This window comes from Austrofundulus limnaeus, unplaced genomic scaffold (genome assembly GCF_001266775.1).
Source record: "Austrofundulus limnaeus strain Quisiro unplaced genomic scaffold, Austrofundulus_limnaeus-1.0 Scaffold29, whole genome shotgun sequence".
NCBI classification, from domain to species: domain Eukaryota; kingdom Metazoa; phylum Chordata; class Actinopteri; order Cyprinodontiformes; family Rivulidae; genus Austrofundulus; species Austrofundulus limnaeus.
This window is the reverse complement of record NW_013952431.1, coordinates 498,923-522,348: the sequence shown is the minus strand read 5'-3', so window position 1 is coordinate 522,348 and position 23,426 is coordinate 498,923. Positions and strand designations below refer to the sequence as shown.

General features: G+C 38.5%; 1 protein-coding gene across 2 annotated transcripts in view; it reads right to left on the bottom strand.

The window, feature by feature from the left end:
• The window catches only part of prkd2 (protein kinase D2), a 43,448-nt gene that overhangs the window by 8,346 nt on the left and 11,676 nt on the right, over positions 1–23,426 (bottom strand). The window contains exons 2-11 of one of the 2 annotated variants that reach the window (XM_014005221.1): positions 5,823–5,961; positions 5,408–5,539; positions 5,075–5,274; positions 3,606–3,789; positions 3,421–3,492; positions 3,226–3,243; positions 2,892–3,051; positions 1,520–1,631; positions 715–792; positions 325–643 (exon numbers count right to left, since the gene is read on the bottom strand). In XM_014005221.1, coding sequence (XP_013860675.1) covers positions 325–643; positions 715–792; positions 1,520–1,631; positions 2,892–3,051; positions 3,226–3,243; positions 3,421–3,492; positions 3,606–3,789; positions 5,075–5,274; positions 5,408–5,539; positions 5,823–5,961 — 1,414 coding nt within the window. The remainder of the gene's footprint in view (positions 1–324; positions 644–714; positions 793–1,519; positions 1,632–2,891; positions 3,052–3,225; positions 3,244–3,420; positions 3,493–3,605; positions 3,790–5,074; positions 5,275–5,407; positions 5,540–5,822; positions 5,962–23,426) is intronic. The other variant, XM_014005222.1, reaches the window with a different exon arrangement.

The window sequence follows — 23,426 nt, the reverse complement described above, 5'->3', positions numbered from 1 at the left end:
TTTTTTTTTTTTTTTTTTTTTTTTTTTTTTTGATAATTCAGTTCAATGGTTCTTGAAACAGCCAAATTAAAGCCATGTGGATTTAGCTGGGATGACCATCTTGAATTTTCAAATCCAGAGCACTTTTCTTTATTTGAATGAGCCCCTCTAAATAGAAACCTTGGCCACCACTGTGCCACCCCTTGCAAAAAAAAAAAAGTCTAGCTCCGCCCCTGACTGAGGCTGACAACAACAGTTAAGATATAAACAGTTCATAACCTTTAGACACAACCCAACTTCTAAAGGTCTAACCCGTTCCCTTAACCACCATAAAGCTGAGCTTACGGTGAGGCGTGTTGCCTTCAGCTGGCGGGGCATCCTGAAATATGACTGGCATGAGAGCCTGGCGAATGGCGCTCTCCCATGCGTTCGCCACCTCCCGCCCAATGCCGCTGTTAGGCTGCACCAGACTGGGGGAGGGAGGRGTCTGAGGGACAGTCGGGGGATTGCTGGAGGACACGGAGGGGAGGGTGTTGGGGTCCTCCCCTACAAAGTAGCACATCGTGCCTGTGATTAACTCGAAGCAGTGAGGATTGGTGCCTTGAGGGACGAGCGTGAAGTCAGTGGCAGGGCGCACCTTCAGAATCTCAGATAGGGGGATCTCCTGCAAGCACATGCATGTTTTTAGTGAGAAATTCCKTATGAACAAAATAAAGAATATGATGACGTGCTCACCTTGTAGTATTTGTTGGAGGTGTTGTTCTGAAAAAGGATGATGCACTTACAGTCCAGACGCCAGTAGTGCCTTTTCCTCTGTTGGGGACCAGGGTGGGACAGGACGGGACAACAAAAATGAGACACGGCAATGAGGTGCGCGACGGACAGAGGACAAAGAATGAGGGGTTGGTGGGGATCGGCAGTYAATTTCAGGAACGGCTTGAGAAGTTGTCAAATAGGAAGAAAAATGAGTGAGATTATGAGCTGCGGGAGGGTGAAAATAAAGGAGTAGGGGAAAAAAACAGACAAAAGTGAAAGAAGGGAGAAAAGTGTTAGTGCAGCCAGAGAAGAAAAAGTTTGACAAAGACTGTGGGAGTAAATAAATTACTTTAAAGGTCAAATATAGTTTTTCCTCATTAGGAGAAAGGAAAGATCGAAAATGGACTCTTAGACTGAATCATCATGTCAGCTGKGTGCTGTTTTGTTGACAGCAAGTCAAGTCCATCATCAGTCTTTCARTTGTACACAAACGTCCACTTACAAAGAAATACAGAAGAAAAAGGAAACCAGAAAGGCTGAGAGCAAACTGTCAAGGTCGACACTGCTGTTAGACAAGCTGCCGGACAGGCAGATTACATTAATGGCTTTTTTTTTCTTTCTTTGTTTCTGTACAAATCTAATGAAAGAAGAAACATGTTATTGTGCTTTATAGAAAGAAGTAAAGAAAGTTCTGTCAGTCCACTAGAATAAACTGCTTTAAATATATATAGGATTTGTAGACTTGAATTATGAGTGTTTTTTATTTTTATTTTTATTTTTTTACCAATGTGTCCTTATTGCTGTAGTGAACCATCCATCCTTCCTTGATGGCTGTGCTGGATCGCCGAGTTGTCTGCCTCACCGACTGAACCACCCTCATCAACGGGATGTTAGCGCTAGAACGAAAAAGAGGATTTAGATGCTTAAAAAGGTCAAACCTGTGCTTGAGAAGATGTTTTTGTCAGAGTACGAGTCAGTGGTTTACAGTAGACAGTGTTAGTGTTGATTATTGCATTTTTAAAACCTTTGAAATAGACCACCTAAAACTAAAACTACTCTTAACGCTTTCCTTGAAACATATCTCATCAAAAAGATTTTATTTGTGCATGTGAACCTGTCGTGTGTTTAGTTCATGAAGCAACTGGGTCAGTAAAATCACCAGTAGTCAGTCTTATTGCTAACTCCAAGAAAATTTTAGCTCTGCTACAATCAACAATAACAACTTCTATTTCCTGAACCCTTTTGTTCATTTCTGCTTAGTTAATCAGATTGGTTTTAATTTTTATTTGTGACTTTGATCAACGAACGCTTTATGAAACCAAATTTAATTTCATCTTGTTGCCCTACATTTACAAACAAGGGTGTTCCTAGTCTTTTTTATTTTTATTTTTTTTGTCATGTAATGGAGAAGTAGAAAGTCGTTACTCCTATTTCTTTCCGAATTGTTATTACTTTAAAAAATACTATCCTGATAAATTGTGTCTCCTGGATAGAGTGAATTTAGCTGCATACCGTTAGAAAAAAATATTTTTTGGAGAAGTCACCTCCGAATAAATGTCATTTTGGAAAATAGAACTGCTCATTTTTACTCAGTACTTTTACTTTTAATACTTAAGTAGATTTTGTGTCAGAGATTTACTTTTGATGCTTAAGTACAAAAGATATCAGATACTTCAAGACTTTTACACAAGTAATAGTTTTAGAGAAGACTTTAACTTTTACCAAAGTGTTTTTATGATAAGGTACTTGTACTTATACTCAAGTATCACTTTGAGGTACTTTATACAACACTGAGTAGCATAAAAAACACATAAAACAATGACATATTTGGGCATATTGATCAGACTGATGTGCATCTGTTTACTTGAAGGTATAGTTTTTTTGACAACTGATTGCATTCAGGCTTCTTGAAGGGAGTACTATTTAAAAAAGAAACTTTACTATCCCTTGTGGTTTTGAAAAATAAAGCCATGAGGATAGGGCTAACCCAGGTGTTGTTGTTGTTGTTTTTAAGTGTCTGCTCATTTCCCAAAGTTTTGTACAAAGGACTTACATATTACTATTTTTTATCAACATCTTTAATGTGGTTAAGAGAAAACTGCTGGAGCTTCAGATGATTTGTTTCTGATGTAGCATAGCATAAAGTCTTTTTATACCTTTGGTCCCCAGTGGTCCCGCCCTGGTTGTTGTCTGGAGAAAAGGACCCAGGGATACTACAGGCCTCATCCGAGTCGTCCATTGAAGACTTGTCTGAGGTGTCGTACTCGCTGCTGAAGTCCATGGGTACTTCAGGGTCCGCATTGGGGCTCAACATTCCTGAGGCAAAACACGCAATAAAAGAGATCAACCTTGTTTAAAGTGGCTACACTTTATATAGAGTGCAACAAATATTTACTACCATTTCAGTAGTAATGAACGGGAAAATACTAGTAATTTAGTCTATAATGGCAGCTTTGACAAGCGCCCGAACAGGATACTGATAATACTTACCACAGTTACTTCTGTTGTCTGAGAAGATAAAAAGATTAGTACCAGTGAGTTTTAGTTTGATTAGACAATGACAAATAACATGAAAGTTTAGTAATTCTGACAGTAGACTCATGCACACGAGAGACTGTATAAAATCCATGCAGTCTGAGCAGAATTTAAATGTATAAATAAAACAGGAGTCATATACTCCCTCACCTTCAATGGTCTCCCCAAGGCAGTCATTAGGAACCTTGTATGCACAGCGTTTATGACAGTTGAACTTACAATCTGAGAGGAATGCAACAACAACGTTACTGTGRGTGTACCACGATCCCATTATTCAACACTCTGCACCAAGAAGGGTAGCTAAAAAAAGTGCTCTCGTCTTTGWTTGTGTTCACCTTTGCACTGTAGACCCTGCCTGAAGAGTCCCCTGAGAAGTCTCTTGCAATACTGGCACACGGTGGGCCGGGTGTACGAGTGAACAGCAAATGTGTGGGGCACCTTCACCTTCGTCATCAACATCTTGTCCAAATGAACAGGTCGGCCCGTGTAGAAGCGCCGCACGTCGCTCGCTGTTCGTGGCTAAAATAATTGAAACAAAGATAATGAGCGACGCTGATTTGTTTCAAGCAGTTGTTCTTGCTGAAGTTTTAGAAATGCAGTCAGTCTGCACAAATTGGAAAATCATATTTCTCAATTCATATTTCAGCATCTCCTGAGGGAAACGCACTTTTCTTTTTATGTCACATTTAAAGCACGTGTCAAACTCAAGGTCCTTGTTAACGTTTCATCTGCACCCAAATACTTGAAATGTGAAATCGTTTTATGATATTTCTTTTCGTCGCTGTATTCAGTGCGTTTTTCTCTTTCAAGCCAAGAAAATTACATTTGAACATTTTAATAATCTTTAATTGTTATTAGAATCAACTTTTCATCTTTTGTTTTATTATTTTAAAGTCAAATGATTGAAATTTTTGTGAGGGTTTTATTCTTTTTACCTGATTTGCTGGATTGRGATCAAATGCATCTTTAAGTCATAATAAATGAAAAATGCAGTTTGGGCATAAGAAAATTAATGTTGCGCCTTTTTAATTTAATCATTTTTCTTTATTTGTTAGTTTATGTGTATTTTAAACGTTACATCAAACATGATTTGGAGAAGGTTATTTGTATTTATAGCAGAATAATTTGTTATATAACATTTGTTGCTATAAATACTGACAGAAATTGCTTCTTAGCTTGGACAGAGTTTTAAAGTTTGCCCCCCTTGTGTAACTGAGTTTGACCCCTCTGACATAAAGGTTAGCTCTGCAGAATTGTAGAAGCTAAAACAAAATAAAAGTAAAGTCAAATAATAACCTAAAGCTCCACAGAGCTTGATTGAATTGCAGTTTTAACACTTTACAACTACTTTCAGTGTAAAGTGGTTTTTAATTTGAGCAACTTTCTTTCATTCTATTCATAATTGGAGTAAATTACCAGGAGAAAACAGTCTGCAATGAGCACAGCTGCTGCTTTGATTACCCTAAACTTTTCACGAGTTCACGTGAATTCCAGTGACTAAACAGGGTGGAACGCAGTCCTGCAGGTTGTTTGGAAAGTTGTCAGATAAACATCAGCAAAACTACCTGCATGGCTTTGATAGAGAAAACCATTTCAAGTATGAAATCCTGAACAGCCATGTTTGTGTTTTTAGGACATTCAGTGCCTCTCGGGTACTTCTAAACCTTGTTAAAAAGGAAAATGCACTTACAGTCTGGATGCCAGTGGTTTACCAGCATTTAAAATACACTAACAAGATGTACGCAATAAAAACGTAATGAATTTTAAAACAGTCTGACATTCCAACATCCAGCCAGTGAATTACCATTTGTGTGTGAGAGCGAATAAGGTTGGTTTCCTCGTTGCAGGTGGAGGTTGACCCCACGCTGTGCACCGACTCCGTGGTGGAGAGCCGCCGGGACTGGCTGCTGCTCAGGGAGGTGGTGGACAGGCGTCTTTTACGAGCTCCGCTGCAGTTGTTCGGGATGCTGAACGCACAGCGCTTGTGGTAGTTAAGGCCACATCCTGCAGGGGGCAGCATGGATCAAAAAGTCAGAGAGGCCCAGCATCCACTCAGCAGCAGAGAGTGATGAGAGTGAGCGTGTCCGCCGAGCCATTCTCACATTTTACATCATTTACACTTCATCTCCCCACTCACCATCACACTTCAGCCCTTGTCGGACCAGTCCAAACAGCATCTCTCCACAGTGATCACAGAAGGCCGGGGCTCGGTACGAGTGCACGTTGAGTGCGTGGGGTCGAATCTGGAAATCTTCAAAAGTGGCTGCCGCTGAAAAAATGATAAGAGGGGCACAACGTGGTAACTGTTAGGAAACAGTCATGAAGGATCTGATGACAGAATGAAAACTAAAAGAGGAAAAAAAGAGTTTCTCCCTGATGGAAGAGTTTTAAACAAAAAAAAGGAATGTAAAAAAATACTGTAGTAAAATAAAGAAAAGCTGATTTATTYCAAGACAGGAAGAAGGGGAAAATGCAGGTTTTTTWACTTTTAAAGTACACTGCAGCAACGTTAAATAAGAAGAACAGAATACAGAATAAGATAAAGTACTTACCAGAGAGCACCACCTCCACCAGGTCTCCCTCCTGGATGTCAGCTGTACATTTAACCAGTTGCAGAATGTTGTTGGTGCTTGGGTCGTGCTTGAAGAGCAGAATCTTGTCATACATGCCGTAAAAACCACACTCAGGGAACTAGAGTAAAGATAAAAGAAAAAAACATGCAGCTATTAAAATTATAAAAGTTTTAGAAGTCCTCCTAGTAGGCAGAATCAGTGATATCTCCATCATTTTAAGCAAAAACTCAAACTAAATACTAAAATACTCCTGCAGCACCACTAGATGGCAGTAAACAAACTCTGTTCCATATCTGTGATGGGAGAAATGCAGAGGAAAAATTCCCACTAATTTATTATTATTATTATTATTATTATTATTATTATTATTATTATTATTATTATTATTATTATTATTATTATTATTATTATTATTGACATCAATAATAATGTAAAAATCCAAAGGAAGCACATTCTGAGCATACTTGTTTTACCAGAAKAACTGTAACCTTTTTCTTTATAAMTTACAATAAAACACAAAACCCAGGTGGGCTTGCCTACTATGATGTCATCTTTTTCCAAAATCTTCAATTGTCACACTAAAGAATGAGAATTTTTAGAGTACGTTTTGGAAAGAGTTTGTAAAAAAAAAAAACAAGAAAAAGTTTTTTTAATCAAAAAATACCATTTACGTGTTGATTAAAAGGTACAAACGTAACAGAAAATGTTTGTTTTGCAAAAAAAAAGTTTATGTTAATGTGAATAATCATATAGGATCCAGAAAAAATCTCACTTCTGTCAGATTCTTCAAATATGCGGCACCTTTAAGCTTTAATCCCACATTTGTATTAAAACACACATCAACCCCCCCCCTCGACCAACACACACACACACTCATACACATGCGTAACTAGGTCACATGCCCGCCTTTCCAGCAACTCAATCAATGTGAAAAGCAAGACAAAGAAGAAATGTTATCCAATCTTCCCATCAGATATAAACAAGCATTCACTCAAACAGGTTTTCCACGGATATGAGAGATGAGAGCGTCCATCAGAAGTCAGCAGAGCGACACCGGCTGTCATAGGGAAACCCTGCTCTCCTGAATAGTTAATGCAGGCTGGTTCACTTCAGTGGCCACAGCACACAGGACACCACAGGTAGAAACACACAGGGGAATACTCAGGGGTTTTAGAATTACATACTTGCTCACAAAAAAAATGCGAACTCTGTTTTTCTTATTGTAGACTTAAGATTTGCCAACTGGCCGGGCTTTAACGACTTACAGGAAGGTGGACCGGGGTRCTTGGAATGACACAATGACACACACCTCAACACTGACCGACAGACACGCCCTCCTTGCAAACACCAACACACACCCTGTCTTTGCCCTCTTTTTTTTTGCCTCGGCACAGTCTGCCTCTCAGTTTCCCAACAGGCTCTCCACATCACCGCATCAGAAAATCTGGGCCTGGCTTGTACCGCTGCCAAGCTACACAGAGAGGCCACCACACCCCATCTGTTGGTTGACCACAGAGTTAAAAAAAAAAAAAACAAGACACAAAAAGCACATTAAAAGACCCCCTTTTTTAAATAACAGAAAACGGTCTATTCAAAAAGCATGTCTTTAAACTGTCTGATGTGTAAAATCAGGAAAATACAGACTCTGAGTGCTACATTTTTGTTTGTTTTTAAAAAAAGAACAAATATATTCTAAATTTTGTCACAAATGTGATATTCCATTTATAATCCAAAGCACAATGACCCCTCCTTGTTTTGAATATGCCATGATGTTGCTGCAATAATCTAAAGCAGGGGTGCCCAAACCTTTTCCCTGAGAGGGCCAAAATGAAAATCTATCCGAGGGCTGCGGGCCAAATGTATATACAAGATTTTAACATAGAAAGATGATCATTGTTTAAAACTCTGGTCCGATAGGCAGCAGTGYTGTCAGTTTTTGAATGTATTTTATTTCTCATCAGTGCATGTATGTTCCCATACAATAACGAGATTTGTGCTCTGCATTTGACCCATCACAAGTGAGAAACACCCAAGTGGAGCAGCAGGCAGCTATTTAAGCTGCCCAGGGAGCAGTTGGGGTTTGGGTGCCTTGCTCAAGGACACCACAACATGCGGGCAATGGTGGGGAATTGAACTTGCGACTTTCTTGTTCAAAGTCGTCCGCCCTACCACTGTGCCACAGTCTTCTCGTTTGGGCAAGAAAAAGAATGKCAAAGGATGATTTCAGTCCATGTCAGAGGAAAGAGAACTGCAGTGTCACAGCTGATTTATTGTGAATTCTTTTATACACAAGAAGACAGACGTTACTTTGTTGTAATGGTTCTACTGCTTTTGTTTAGCATATCCTCCAGCTAATGATTTCTGGTTGTATAAAAAAGTAGTTCTCAATTTGTCTTCCCAAACTGAAATGACCATTTTTTGTGTGTGTTTTGATGTGTTTAGTTTAAATAATAATAATAATAATAATAATAATAATAATAATATAAAAGAGACCTTTTTGATGTCCAAATCAAGCTGAAATTCAAAAGATGTGAGCTACGTTTCAGCTTTTTGGTTATAGTTATGGTGAGTGGGGATGGATTAAGAACCCACATGAGAAGGGGCCTTGCAGGTGGGCCCATGCAGTTTTTTGGTTGCTTTACTAGTTTTCTCTAAAGAATTATGACCAAAGACAGAATGTATAACTTTGAATATTTAAGTGATGCCATAGTTTGACAAAAATAAATATTTCTGCTAATAGGCAAAAAAAAAAAAAACTTTATTGGTTTGACTTCAGTTGTTAATCAGTTGCTAAAAAAATTAATAAAAAAACATTTAGCATCTCAATTCTAACTTTTTCACTAAAAACACATAACAGTATGCTAACAGACCAGACACAGGCAGTTACATAATTGCCCACCTTTCAGGGCAGCAAGCGATGACTAGGCCAGTTTTCATTGGTATTACCTGTTGAAAAAAATTATTGACCTGGAAATTATGCAGAAAAGCAGTCATCAAGTCTGGAAAGAGATATTTTCTATATATATTTTTTTGCATAAATTCAGTTTTTCTTTCTTCTCTTTCTAACTTTGGTGAAAGGATCCTTTAATCCAAACAGACGCCTCCATAAATGGTTTTGGCCTTAAGACAATTAGACTATAGACACCAATAGTCTCCAGACATTTCCAACAACAGACTTTTAAGCCAGTAAGCTCTCCGACAGCAGTGAATCATGTAATAACGACACCCATCAGCGCATGGGATTTGCCACAATGAAGATCTGCTGCCGCTTGTAATTACTAAATCACCCACGAAGTTCAGATCAGACGAGACTTTCAGCTCGATCCAAATTGTTTGATCCGGGCCCGTCCACCGTGAGCTCCGCACATTTACTGACATGGCCTYTTTCTTTTCTCAGCAACTCAAGTTATATTATCCTGGAACTTCTCTCCAAAACACACATAATGCACCAACCACCAAATCTGACTGCCAAGTCTGTGCAAACCACAGCAACTCCACAGACATGCATCATTTCCAAAATCTCTAAACTGCTGTTCTCTCTTGGAATTATATACATATTTCATCTTTGCTTGTTCCAGTTTTGAGCCAAAAAATGAAAAGAAGTACAAAAAACCCATATTAATTATAGCAGCGTGGTGAGAAATTACATACTTGTAGTTATGTAATCGTGCTATCATCCCTGTTTGGCTATCAGTGTAAAGGTCAAAGGTATTGTCACTTAAGATTGCGTGTGTGTGTGTGTACTGTACAAACAAATGGCTGTATTTTCACACATATTGTTGTGACAGGTAGCGTGTTTAGCCTGGAGATGGGGTTGGTGTCAAGCTGCTTTCTCTAGGGTTCCAGGGAATCGGGTTCTCCAGTGTCGCCCACGCTATTCCTGCAGCTCTTTAAATGTGAAATGAGTTATGTTCTTTACTCAATCCCCTGCTTTTGTTTCCCCATCCCTTCCAGCTTTTTTTTTTTTTTTGCTAGAAAAATCAGATTTTCTAACCCCTGCCCTTGGTTCTTCCATTTCTGTTTAGTAACAGTTTTCAATAAATTGGTGTAAAAAAAGGTACCAATGTATTTGTCGGTATTAAGGGTCACGTCTTCCTCAAAGAGGGGGTATTATGTATTTTCCAGGCACATAGTTCATTTTGCAGGCATACGGACGTATAAGGCAATTTTACAGATTTTTTTTCTTATTCAAAAACTCAGCTTAATTTGTTTTTACATCTCAGAGACTGTACATTAAAAAACAATAAACAAAATTAAATAGCCATCTCCCAACCCACCTCACGTTCTGTCTTTCCCCGGTGCCGACAGCACACCATCAGCCCAGCAGGAAGGAGCTTTGTACAAAGAGGCGGAGCTATGTTCCAGCAACGTTAAAGCAGGCTACCACATTAGATGCAAGGATTCAAAGCAACACTCACTGTTTTTGATGACATTATAACATGATATAAACCTCAAAAAAKTTGATTTTGCACAGTACCCACCCTTTAAAGAGCTAAAGTTAATACAGATTGTTCACATTTGCAACATTTAAAACGCAATTTAAAAAATCAGCATACAATAAAAAATMAACTTTAAAAGATCCTCATATACAGTATATTGTCCTGRTGAACTWCGTATTTATTTATCTGTATACTGTAGGTGCCAAAAAGAACCTTAAACCAGACAAAACGATTAGGGGAAACATACTGTACAAATAAACAATTGGAGCAACAAGCCCACACAAACTGGAGCTGTAAAAATACAGTTATTCAATACTTTCTTCCTCTTTTGTTTATGCTGCTACATTAYAAATGCTAAATCACCAAGCAGAAGTTGCACGAAATCAAAAAAATACCTGCGTTTTTGTGCAAAACTAAATACATATGAATATAAAGCCTATTTGTTAGTTGAAGCCATCATGCTTTGCACTCAAACCATCGCTGATGTTAAGTTGCTTTAATTTCAGCCAATGTCGGCTCGTCAAACAGCTACGGAGCGCTTTTCTAATTATAGACTCTKTGTATATATAGACACTGTTTGTGTGAACAGCACAGAGACTTTTATGTCCTGTTAAAGAAACCTAGCTGCTTCTGCTTTTCATCCTGCCCATCACTTCCCCTCCGGCAGCGCAGTATGAAACACCTTCAACCACTGACTCGTGCACAACTCTCAAGCATGCCGGTGTCACATCAACAGACTACAAACTTCATCTGCTTAACGATGGAAAACTTTAGTGATCGTGGGTTCATTTAGCCATCAAAATAAGCCATGTTTTAAAAAGTATATATTTTTTATTAAATGAAACAGAAAATATTAAATGTACAGTTTTAGACTGTTGGAAATGTATTTTTTATGTTTGTATATATGTCTGGAAATTCAAATAGTGTCAAGCAATAACATCTTTACAACTGCTGACATTGTTTTCACGTGTAATAAACAGAAGAATTCTAATATTTCTCTATGTTGCAACATGTTTTATTCTGTTCCCTTTATAAGACAGGAAATGACAGCCTTATCTGTGGTTTGCAGCTTCTGGGTTAATAAAGAAGTGTGTAAAATATATAAAATGAGTCCTACAGGGGAAAAATTATAATGAACAAGAGGTTCAACCACTAAAAAGACACAATTTTTGGGGAGAAAACACATTGGAGAGAGTTGGGCTATTTAAACGCTATACAGAATACATTAGATTTGTTTTGGCACATGAAAGCATATTTAAACTGCAGGACGTGGATTTGTAGTTTTAAATCTAGTCTTAAGACATCATTATGTGTTCTGGGTCACATAAGAGGAGAAGTGAGACATTACAGAACGACAGGAGCCGGAGTTGTGTTTATGCAGTTCCATCTGCAGAAAAAAAAAAACATTGCAGTTCTGCAGAGGTGCTGAAAGCACGAGCTCAACAGCTGGAAAATCAGCATGGCCAAAATACAACAAAGCATGCCATGGGAGAGAGGGTGCAAACGCTCAGCTCTGCGAACGCCGCGACCTCTGCAGCCCCTTACATGGTCCTCAGAAGAACCCATGTGGGGGTCTCCTGGAACAGAAGCCGGCTATCACAACAGGAACCTGATCCAGGCGTTTTATAGTGCAGAGGAAACACACTGCATCCCTTCAAACAACAGACATTGTTTAAACATCCACGTCTTACTGTGTAACGACTCACACGCCCCACTGCACACGTGTGCATTCACACACACACACACACGTTCTTAAAGCGATACAGTTCACATCTTTTGAAGTGAGCTTCTGTAAAAAAGGTTATGAACTATTAATAGATTAACTTAGCCTGAGCTGGGCTGAGGAAAAATTGTTGCRAACACATATAGCAGCAGAAGTTATCTGTAGTGTTTTCAGTGCAGCTTGGGGGATTTCCAGCAGGATTATCATAATACATCTAAAGGACTGCCCATAAAATCCATGGAGGTATAAAACGTTATGCAGTAGCTTTGGCATTAGCCTCTTTAAAACAACAGCAATCCAGTCAGTGGCAGCTCCAGTGAGTTTCTCTCTGCAGGTGCTAAAGGGGCAGCTAAGCATTTTACTGAGGGTCCTATGAAGGATCATTTCTTTCTACAGTTCTCAGCACACAAGAACAAACAGAGGTGCACTCAGACCAGTCACCCACAGTGGATTGTGAATATGTGGTACTTGCTAATCAATGCAGTGTTTCCCAACCCTGGTAKTCAAGGCACACTGCCCAGCATGTTTTAGAGGTTTCCCTGCTCTTARACACCTGATTCAGATYTTTGCAGTTCAACAAAGGCCTGCTAATCAGTAATCAATTGAAYTCAGATGTGTTGAAGCAGAACAGCGTGCCTTGAGGACCAGGGTTGAAAAACATTGAATTAAAGCATATAAAATCATAACATATTTATGTATAAAGTACATGAGTTTATTTAATGCAGCTAGTGAGTTCTGCCTCCTCTGTCCACTGTTAGCATCTGTGACAATATGGAGAGGCAAAAGTGGCGACCAAACAGGGCGATGGCTCACAGCCGTCTTACTTACTTTGATTAACAACAAGCAAAACTGGATCTGTCACAAATTGTCTTTAAGCTTTTTACAAAACATTTATATAATTGTTTATRCTGTTAATTTCTTTCAACAATCATGTAAAACAGCTTCAGGAAAAAAATAAAATTTATAAATAATGATTTAAACCAGACCTGAATTCAGTCCGTAACTTAGCCTTTTTAGCTAGTTGAAATATTAAGATTTGAACTCGTAATAAAATATATTTATTATTTACATGTAGTCGGCACTTAGAAAATATTCATTGTATACTAGGGGTGTAACAATACATCGATTTATATCGATGTATCAATTTGAATGTTTCATGATTCAGTTATATTGAGGCAAAATGAAAATATTGATCCATTTCGTCATATTCTCGATGTGAACCGATATCCAATCTAACACAGTCATTGTGTTAGATGGGCATATGATATCGCATTATATCAATCTCAGACATGTGAATTGAGTCAAAATCTTATTGTGACAGACTGTGATATTAAGAAATATCAAATTGTCTTCCAAACATATCGATGTAATGTCATATTGTGATAAAGCTGGCGATTTACACCCCTACTGTATACCCAGTAATACTTTGAAGGATAAAACTTGTCTCTACTGATATTAGCAACCATCAAATAGAAACCTAAAAATAAAATATTATTTCACAATGTGTAGTTATTACATAAATTAGCAAATCTAGCTTGTAATATTAATTTGTGCTAAATTGRAGTATGATTCAGCAGAGCGCTACACTGTACAGCGGGGCAATACAACTGGTGGCCCACGGGCCGTAATTTCCTCTCAGCCTGCCAATGAGTTCTTAAAGGACTGATAGCAAGAAGTGCCAGGTGAATTGTTCAACTGTCCCCGCTACCGTTTCTAAAGTACTGTATTTATTCAAGTATAATACGTAACATTTAATCCATAAAATCATCCATAAAGTTGGGGGTTAGTATTATACTTGGATAAATATTTTTACTTTTGTATTTTAACTGAAATATCGGCAAAATGCCTGAGTCCGGAAATGAGACCGCATTGTAAAAAACAGTTGAAACGAGCTCACCTCTGACACTCCTGCATGATTCAGAGTGAGATAATAACAGATCCGGGCAGGCGACATGATGTGGAAAAAAGGGGGGGTATTCCTGACGAACTAATGACATTAGCATGTAACCGAGCCGCTCCTGGAACAACAACAAACACATGTTCGTCTGTAGTGGCTGCTGTCTACCGGTGTTCTAAAAAAGTTTGTATCCCTGAAAAAAGTTTCCCCYCCAGAGGGGGCGCTCACGAGTAGGAAGTAATCTGCTTTTCCCCCACAAGATGGCCCAAATCTCATGTGAAGTCTCTGACTTTTGTGTTGGCACATCCTGGTGGACTCTGTGTAAAATGCCAGAATTCATATGATGCTGCTACAGCTGATATATATTTGTTGTCAAAATATGTTTTAGTACATACAGTATGTTGTTAAAATAAAAGGAACAGTCCAATCATTTTACTGATATGTATAAAGACTGCAAAGGCTGAAAAATCTTGAAGTCTGTATGAAATTGGAGGTAGTTTGAGGATTAAATTTTTTATGCTTTTAAAGCTCAAAAAATGGGGGGGTCGTATTATACATGAGATCGTATTATACGCAAATAAATACAGTAGTTCTTCAAACAACGCAAACAAGAAAGTTGTGTTTTGTGAGGAAAATGTCACAACCACATGTTAAAAATGTTACCATAGATGAAAAAGAAAATAATAATATTAAATTTTCTTGGGGGCACTATGAATTTTCCAAAGGGAGCTATAGCACACCATAGCCCCCCCACCCCCCCCAGCTCTGACAGTGTTTTGAGCTCATCTACAACAGGTAAGATGTTGATTGTAATGTTTTCATCATTTAAAGGTTAGGTTAGGCATTAATACACCAGTAGCTGCTACATCTGTATGTGCTGTAAAGCTGACCTTCAGTAACAATCCGAATTGTCTCAAAAACACCATCGTCATCTTTGCAAACAATGAAGCGATTAATGTGAGCTCGCCGTGGCAGCAAGCGTGCATCAACATCAGCATTCTGCGCTCATTAGCCCTAGACAACAACGCAAGAATTTTTTCCCCCTCTTTGTGTGGAGTCAGAGTTCGTAATGGAACAAGTGTAAGAATGGCTCTCTGTTCTATTTTTAACCCTGGTGAGGTCACTACGCTGGCAAAAAAAAATATGGAGCAGAAGATTAAAAAGAAAAAAATGACAAGCATCCCTGGCCTCTCTGCACCATCAGCTACCTGTCAAACTGATGTCAGCCTTGAGTAAACAAGCAGTGCAAACGAGCCGCAGCTTTTGAAACGCTCGCAATTTGAAACTAGTCAAAAGAATGAGCGGTGGTTCTGCACCAGGAAGGCAAGGTTTGAAGTAATATCCATGACGTCATCTGAGTCTAGGGCATCATAGGCATGAAGGAAAAAAATAAGGATGTGTCAAACATGAGAGACTGAAAATAAAATCCTGCACAATGTGGTAAAGAAAGTCCCCATGAGCTCACAGACGATACATCTTCCTCAATCACCTGCAGTCTCAGATTGATGTTCTTCTTGTTCATGCCAAAAATATATTTACTCAAAAATACCCGCACAGGAGCTTGAAAGCGAGTCGAGAGCATCAGCACCAGGATAAAGCTTATCTGTGGAAATTTTGAACTTTAATCAGATTATCTGTGGCAGTAAAGAACAAATGCAAAAACTTTTGTTTTTCTTCCTGGAGTTAATGTTTCCTGTTGAATCAGTACACTGTAAAAAATAGTAATAAGTAAATAAGAATAAAACATCTGTAACATGTCAAAGTTTATTCTAGTGACTGAACATTATAACCAGTCTTGTCTGTCCAACTTCTTCCCACTCTGCCTTAAGGTACTTTCAAACATGACACTATCAAGTTACAGCAGGTCCTACAAGTATGGCAAACTATTGTAGCATATAATTAGCCCACACTTTTATCCCTATGATAATGATTTTAGTGATTCTCCTTGCTAAAACAGCACTATTACCAGTCAAATGAGTCAAGAACTGAAAATTTAAGTCAAAAAAATAAAAATTATAGTGAGGTTATATTTGAAATAAAAATGTACAAGATATCCTCAAATATGTAATAAGTTTAAATGGTGTTTTTGACATAATGATTTAAACAACACTTTAGCTGTTCAGAAGAGTTTTTCTCCTGACCACAATCAACATGTCAAATAACTCAGACATCACTTTCCTCAATCATGTGTTTTTGGACTTTCAGGTTTTTTTCGTCCTGCCTAGAAGAAACATTAATTTTGCTCTTTAGATTTGGACAATGTTGTTAGTCATCAGCGTTTTTTTTTTTTCATTTTACCTTCTAATCTGTTAAAATGGCAACTCTAACAAGATATTAAAAAGTCATTTGTAAAGACAATTACTAATTGTTCTTTCAACCTGTTGTTAAATAAAACTCATTATTACTGATGACATCATACTTAAACCATTTAAATAGCTCTGACATTTTTCCATAAAAATCTCTGGAAAAGTGGTTTGTTTTGTATATTTAAATTTAAATTAATTACCAGTAATAGTTGGATAAATTACTTTCCCACAAGCCTTGAAACTCTGAGGAAAAAGTGACCTTTATACCCTGTAACTGAATGTAATCCAACTAATGACAGTAGTACATTTAAAACAGTCAATGGCCAAAGTACTGTATAAGTAAAATATCAAGTAATGTTTACATTTATAACTGTGGAGTTCTGTCAAGAGGTTATGAACAATTACTATCTTACCTGTTGTTGCCATCTACAAAAGGTATGATATTATTTGTTCATAACATTTCAACAGAACCTAGACTCTTAGTGCATTGTAAATACTGGTGACAGAACGGTAATAATGTGGCTTTACATCAATAAAAAACACAACTCAAGGTACAGGCAGAAGGATAAACTGCAATTATAACTGTAAATATTTAAGGTTGAGTCATATGTTGCTCTGGTTATCGGGCTTTTTCCTGACTCATGCTTTGGATGCTTCGCTTGGTGTGCGTGTGTGTGTGCATGTGTGTGTGTGTGTGTGTGTGTGTGCATGTGTGTGTGTGTGTGTGTGTGTGTGTATCCTCCTGAGGAGCAGAAACACAACACAATTTACATTCCTGACCTGCTAGCTTCTACATACCAGAGGTAATTGCTTAAACCTGAAAGACAAGAGGTTGGGGGTGGCAGGGGCATGAATCTCGGTCTTACGTTCACACACCTGCATGCACACGCGCACCAAAGTGAACATCTAGCACATCACCCGCAAAATGTGTGGGTACAGTCAATCCTACAGGTACTTTCTTACTAAGAACAAAAGCCTCAAAGCATTTTAAATGATGTGAATGTGTACATTCCCTACCGAAAACAAATAACTTTGCCCACAAAAGAAAGCAAACCAAAGTTATAAGCTCAGGGTGCACAGAGATCAAGCTGAAACAAATGTTAACAGCATCATGGAAAAAAGAGCCAAGAAAGATGCAGAGAGTGCCGTGTGGCTGTGTGCCTGTGCAGTATGTGGAAGGAGCTTGGTCTCGAGCGGCGGCGCAGACACAATGCATCTCATTCTGCTCCGAGCGTCCGGGGGGAACGAGGAGGTAACACGAGAGCCGTAGGCAAGCATGAGGAGCTGCTCCTGCTCTGAAGCAGCCTTTGTTGGGAGCAGCTCCTCTCTATGTCTACCCACCCCAACCACCATCCTCCCTCCGTTTTTCCCTGGCTCGGTTCAAGGCAGGTAAGTCGATAGGAACATTGGACTCAGTCCACTTTGTGTGCAGGAGATAAATAACGGATTCATGGCAAGGAAGGACAGGAGACAAAGGARGCAAGAGGTGAAAATACTGTAACCCMCGGTGACAAGAAAAAAAGAAAATAAAGTTTATTAGAAATAAATTTAAAAAAACACTAACATGCAAAAAAAACACTAAAACATGCTCATTCATTAAGCCAAACTAGCATTCTAAGGTTTAAACAGAAATGGTCAGAAATCTGTTAAAAGTTAAAAGTTGGGGYTGACTCTGAGCTACTACCAGACCGAATTTGAGGACATCATCTGTAAAACTGACTGAGTTGTAGTCATTMTAGTTGATTAGCTGTGGCAGCCATCTTGAATCAGMTTAACTCCAAAAACTAATCAGATGTAGATCAGATTGACCCCACTRAGACTAMCCAATTAGCCCATCAATCCAGTCAGAAATAAACCATTTCTCCAAACACYGGCCACTCAAAAAATTACATGCCTTTTTTTCCACAAAACCCCACTRCAAAAGATCTGAACACATTTTAAAGATAAACAAGTATAATAAAAGCCCAATTCCAGTTTCCTCAGCTYTCCCAGTCTCATTTAGTCTGATGAATTTCCATCACGTTCAGCTGTTGCCCAGGACGGTTCATTCCCATGTAAATTCACTGCATGAGCACAGGCAGAAGTGAAAGCAAAAACTGTTGCCCTCGCACCTGCTGCTCTTATTTGCAGATACATTGCCTGCAAGATGAGAGCATCCAGCATCGAGAAAAACAACATTTGGTTGATCGTGTTTCTGTCTGAAAGTAGCACAGCTGATAAATCACCCACAAATGTAAGGGAAACTCACAAAACTGCCAAATTCAAAAATTACACACAATTCTAACAATTCTTTCTGATTGGAGATGAAACAATGCTGGTGAACTTCACAATTTAGATGACCTATTGTTGCGAGTTTTTTTTTTTTTTTGTTCTCTTTGACAGTCAAACTGAAATATGAAAAAGAGTGAGGCCTAATCACTTCTCCATGTGACTTCTTCTTTGCTAATCACTGTGCATTTKGACAATGTCACAAGGGTCTGTGTGAAACTTCATCAACATATTAGAGAATAAAAACTGGCCTGTGCCCATCAGCTGCTGCCTTGCTGCTTTTTAATGCGATCTGTTAGCTCCAAAACTTTGTTATGGTAATGACTCTCAGCTACTACCACACCAAAGTCTTGCTCAATATCTGTAAAACAGATCGCGTTACAGACACTTCTACATTTGCTTTGGTTGACAAGCTGTGGAGGCCATCTTGAATCGGGTTTTCTTCAAATGTTTATCTGTTGTAGATCGTAATTCGGGGGTTGCCCTCTGAAAAATTTGATTACATTTGGCAGGTTAAACAGATATTTTGCTAACAGACAGCCACACACTCATGCATAGACACAGGTAATTACGGATTGTCCATGCTTTATAGTGGCAGGTATACTCTGAATACACAGTTTACATCAGATACTGTATCTTAGTGGACCGGTCCTAACACACATCAGGAAACGTGATCATATCTCCTGCTTATCCCTCATCCATTATCCTGACCTCCACTGATTCTGATCACCTGCTTTCCTTTTCGTCGTGGATCTATAGTTTCCAGTTTCTTCAAAGTAACTGGCCTGTAAAGAAAATTTCCACACCATGCATTAGTTAGTAATGTTTGAACATCTTCGATGTGCCTGGAGCATCATGGGGCGCGCGCGCGCGCACACACACACACACACACACACACACACACGTTTGTTCTTGAACCCCGTGGGGACTTTCCATTGACTTCCATTCATTTTTTAAGACTATCACCTAACCCAGACCATACATCCTAAGATTAAACTCATAGGTACCTACCTGACCCTAAAACTAACCTAAACCTTGAGCCTAAACCTAACCCCACACCCAAAATTTGCATTTGAACCTGTGGGGACCTGGCATTGGTCCCCACGATTCACTTCGGTCCCCACGAGGCTGTTTTTTTTTGGGAAAATTTCCCCCACGTTGTAGGAAAAACCCATCCACACAAACACAAAGCTACATGCTGAGGGTGACAAAAGGCCACATTACTGCACTCTGAGTCATCCCTCTTCTTTTATTTCTATCCCCATCTCCGCTCCAAACTTTCTTTTTTTTCTCTTTTTTTTTGCCTACTTTCTTCTCGTGTTGCTTGGGTTTTTGACAAAGAGCTCAAAGCTAAAGACTCGACTCTAAACTCATGACAAAATGTGTGACTGGATGTGTGGTTGCTTTTTAAGAAAAGCTGCAGAATTTGACTAACCTGGTTTCTTTTAAAAATTGTTTATAAAAATWAATTCAAGACCATACTAAATATTATAGATCTGCACAGTCAAAGATACAGGGAAAAAGACTGACATCTTTGCTGGAATTTACTCACTGATGTTACTATATGTTAATATCAGTTAAAAATATTGTGCTTATAACTTAGCACCAAGCTGTGGCAATATATCCCCTATAACAATTCTGACTTATTTTAAAGAATGTCTGTCATTTAACATGTTCGCTGTCTGTGTTCTGTAAAAYTATGTTCATTTGGTGAGATTTGAAACATTCACCTGATTTGCCTCAAGTTTCATGTCTTTAATTAAGCACCAAAACAGGATAGTTTGAAGTACTTTCGGATAGTAAAACATGACTCATTATACTTTGATCTTTCAGAACCTAACATGAGAAATGAAAACAGATTTCACCTCGTAACTCAYTACTGGATTTAAAGAAATATTTTTTAGCTGTTGGGTTTTTTTCTTCTTCTTCTTCTTTATAGAATGAATGTTTCAAAGACAAGACGTGAGAACTGACACTACCATATGACTTTGGTTGAAAGATTTCATCATATTGCGGTCAAATCTGACATTGGTTTATTTGGTTAGATCAAGACTAACCGCAAAATGAACTTTTGGAACATTTCGGTTACAACTTCWTACTCTTACTTCTTAAAGAGGTGTCCCTTTGCAAAATATTAAAGCACAATCCATTGTGACTGAATTAAGGGCCATGCGGTGAGCCTAGAAAATGGGATTTTGTCACAAATGTTTGGAAAATTCTTATGCCCACCATATTATAAAAATATTTAAAAAATGTAATAAAAAACAAGACATTACTACAAAAAACTTTTTTAATTTGTTTAAAAAAATTATCATTATTATATTCTGTAAAAAAACTTAACTACCTTCCAGAATAAATAAATCAACACATTTATTATATTATAAAATTGACAAGTTTGTATTTTATTCCCCAGGTTTCATGCTATCCTGTCTTTCCAGTAGCCACYCAGCCGATGTCTTGTGTTTATCGGCTGAATAAGGCTGAGCTTTTCCCTTTTCTTCTCGGAACTGCTCCCTGCACACAGACATACACAAACACACATCTCATGTGTCCGAGCTCCACAAACACACGCTGCACTTGTGGCCCMAACCAGCCAAACCCATCCTGTCAACTTTCACAGTGACCTCATTGTCTGCTGCCTTAATTTCCTTGTGCTCTCTTTTTCTCACACTCTGTTCAAAACACACAACATTACTGTAGCAAACTGTTTCCGGCCTTGTTTTACTTAAGTCCTGGGTCTTTTTTTTTTTTTACCTAATTTCTAAAATCTAGCTGCAACTGGAATAAAATGGGGGTGGCTGTGGAAAACATTTCAGCTGCCTTGCCTGCTACAATGTAGCTTACCACCATCAGTGTGTGGATGTGTGTATGAATGGCTGAATGTCAGTGGTGTAAGTGCTTTGGAAACTGTAAGGACTTGATAAAGTGCTATAAAAGTTCAGTCCACTTACCATATAAAATCAAATGTGATTTCAGTGAACAAGGTGAAAAATACAAACCAATTGCACAGATTATTTATAAGTCACTTGTTTTCGATCTTTTCAGAGGTAGTCATTAACTTGACAGTCCTCTAGTTCATGTATTAAAACATATTTGCATGTCAATGAGTTTATCTGACCTTGAGAAACAATTCACTCTCTTTTAAAAAAAGGTGGCGTGCTACTTATCTGACGTGAGAAGAAATTCCCTTTATCCCACCAACGCTCCGCAGCAAATGCCACTAAATGCTGCTCAGCTCAGCTCTGTGGCTTCCAATTGGATTACGGCACAAAACCGTTTCCACCATTACTAATCGCTGGATTAGTCTCATAAGGTCTCCTTTTCACAGAGTGAGAGAAGGAATGCAGGGGTCCGACAGGCAAAATAAGCCCTTTAAAGACTTGAAGCTAAAGGTATAACAATTAAATTTAAAAAAAGTTTTACAATCTGTGTTTTATTTCAAATGTTTTAGACATTTTTTGTAGTTGAGAAAATGTTCATAGCTAGAATTAAAGGCTCAGTTTACACTGTTTAAGATTTATTTTAAACTAGCTTTTCTGCTGTGTTTGTACCTCCCCTGACCAATCAAACTGAGATTTTGCCCCAAAAATAAATTCATATTATTTCCAAACTATTTCCATCAGAATAGGAGACACAGCTTTTTAAAACGATGACATAGCAGACTATTMCATGCACTCACTGTCATTTTGTGTCCCAGGAACCCAAACTAATTTTTCGTGTCTGTCTCACTTTTCAAACCCTAAATGTTGAATGCTACAGTTTTGTCAATGCTTTATCTGCTTTTTGGTTTCGATTCTCACAAACGGATTGAAATCTCAGCAGCCACAGTGGTTTTAAAAGCCTTAAAATCTCCTTTTATTACCCCTCTATTCCTTTTCTGTCTCTGATAAATATCCCTGTCAACGTGGTCCGAGCAGCTCTGCGTGTGCTTTGAATATCCAAATGTGCCCGTGTAAGTGGGCCAAGCTTCTCCGGGAGACACCAAGCTCGGGCAGTCATGCAAAAGATGTGCCGCTACCATGCAAATCCAGAGACAGGCACAGCGGGGGACATGTTAGGCTAAGCAGAACTGATACTTGTTGTGGATCTTGCCATATGAAAGTGCGCACCATTTCCGCACTGCAACATGACTTTTCTAGCTAAAACGGTATTAAGGTCTGGAGAATTTACATAAAGTTGGTGTTTAGCAGCTGCACCAAGAGCCTGATGAAACTGAAAGTTCGATCTGATAAGCAGGAGTGATGTTCTCTTTGTCCTTTGAATTTTGAGTTGGAAAAGTCTGCTGGAACGCCCCCACAAAGATAAAAATCTGACTCAGGAAGTCAAAGAGCCATCACCAACTCCAACCTCTAAATCCAATATGAGTGCCTCACACATTAAAATAGATTTTAGCTTAGCTGCCTATTTATTTTCACTTCTGTTAGTTTGTTTCTCATTAAATGAATCACAGAGATATTACAGTAGTTCTCATAGACACATCTTGCCACAGTGTTTGTGTAACACAGTCAAACACATTAGACTAACATCAGTTAGCCATGTTACTAAACAGAACCACTTCTTTTTTTTTTTTTACAACTGAAATACTGGTGAGTCAGGTGTGACATCATTCCTAAATCTGATCTCCTGCATCCAAAGTAAATAAAACTCAGAGTCTGTCTTCCACGAAGCCTGAAAGTCAAAAACTTTTCACGTTGAATGAGTACCGTGAAAGGAAGGACACCTTTGTTTCATCACGCAGACCAAAAATAAACAAATGAAATTCTGACTTATTATCCTCCCACAGCTCGTTTATCAATTTCTGCTGTTTTCACATAAACTCCATGACCTTCTGTAATATGTTGGGTCCTTACTGGGAAATCTGAATCAAAATGACGCACCGTGTGTGTGTGTGTGTGTGTGTGTGTGTGTGTGTGTGTGTGTGTGTGTGTGTGTGTGTGTGTGTGTGTGTGT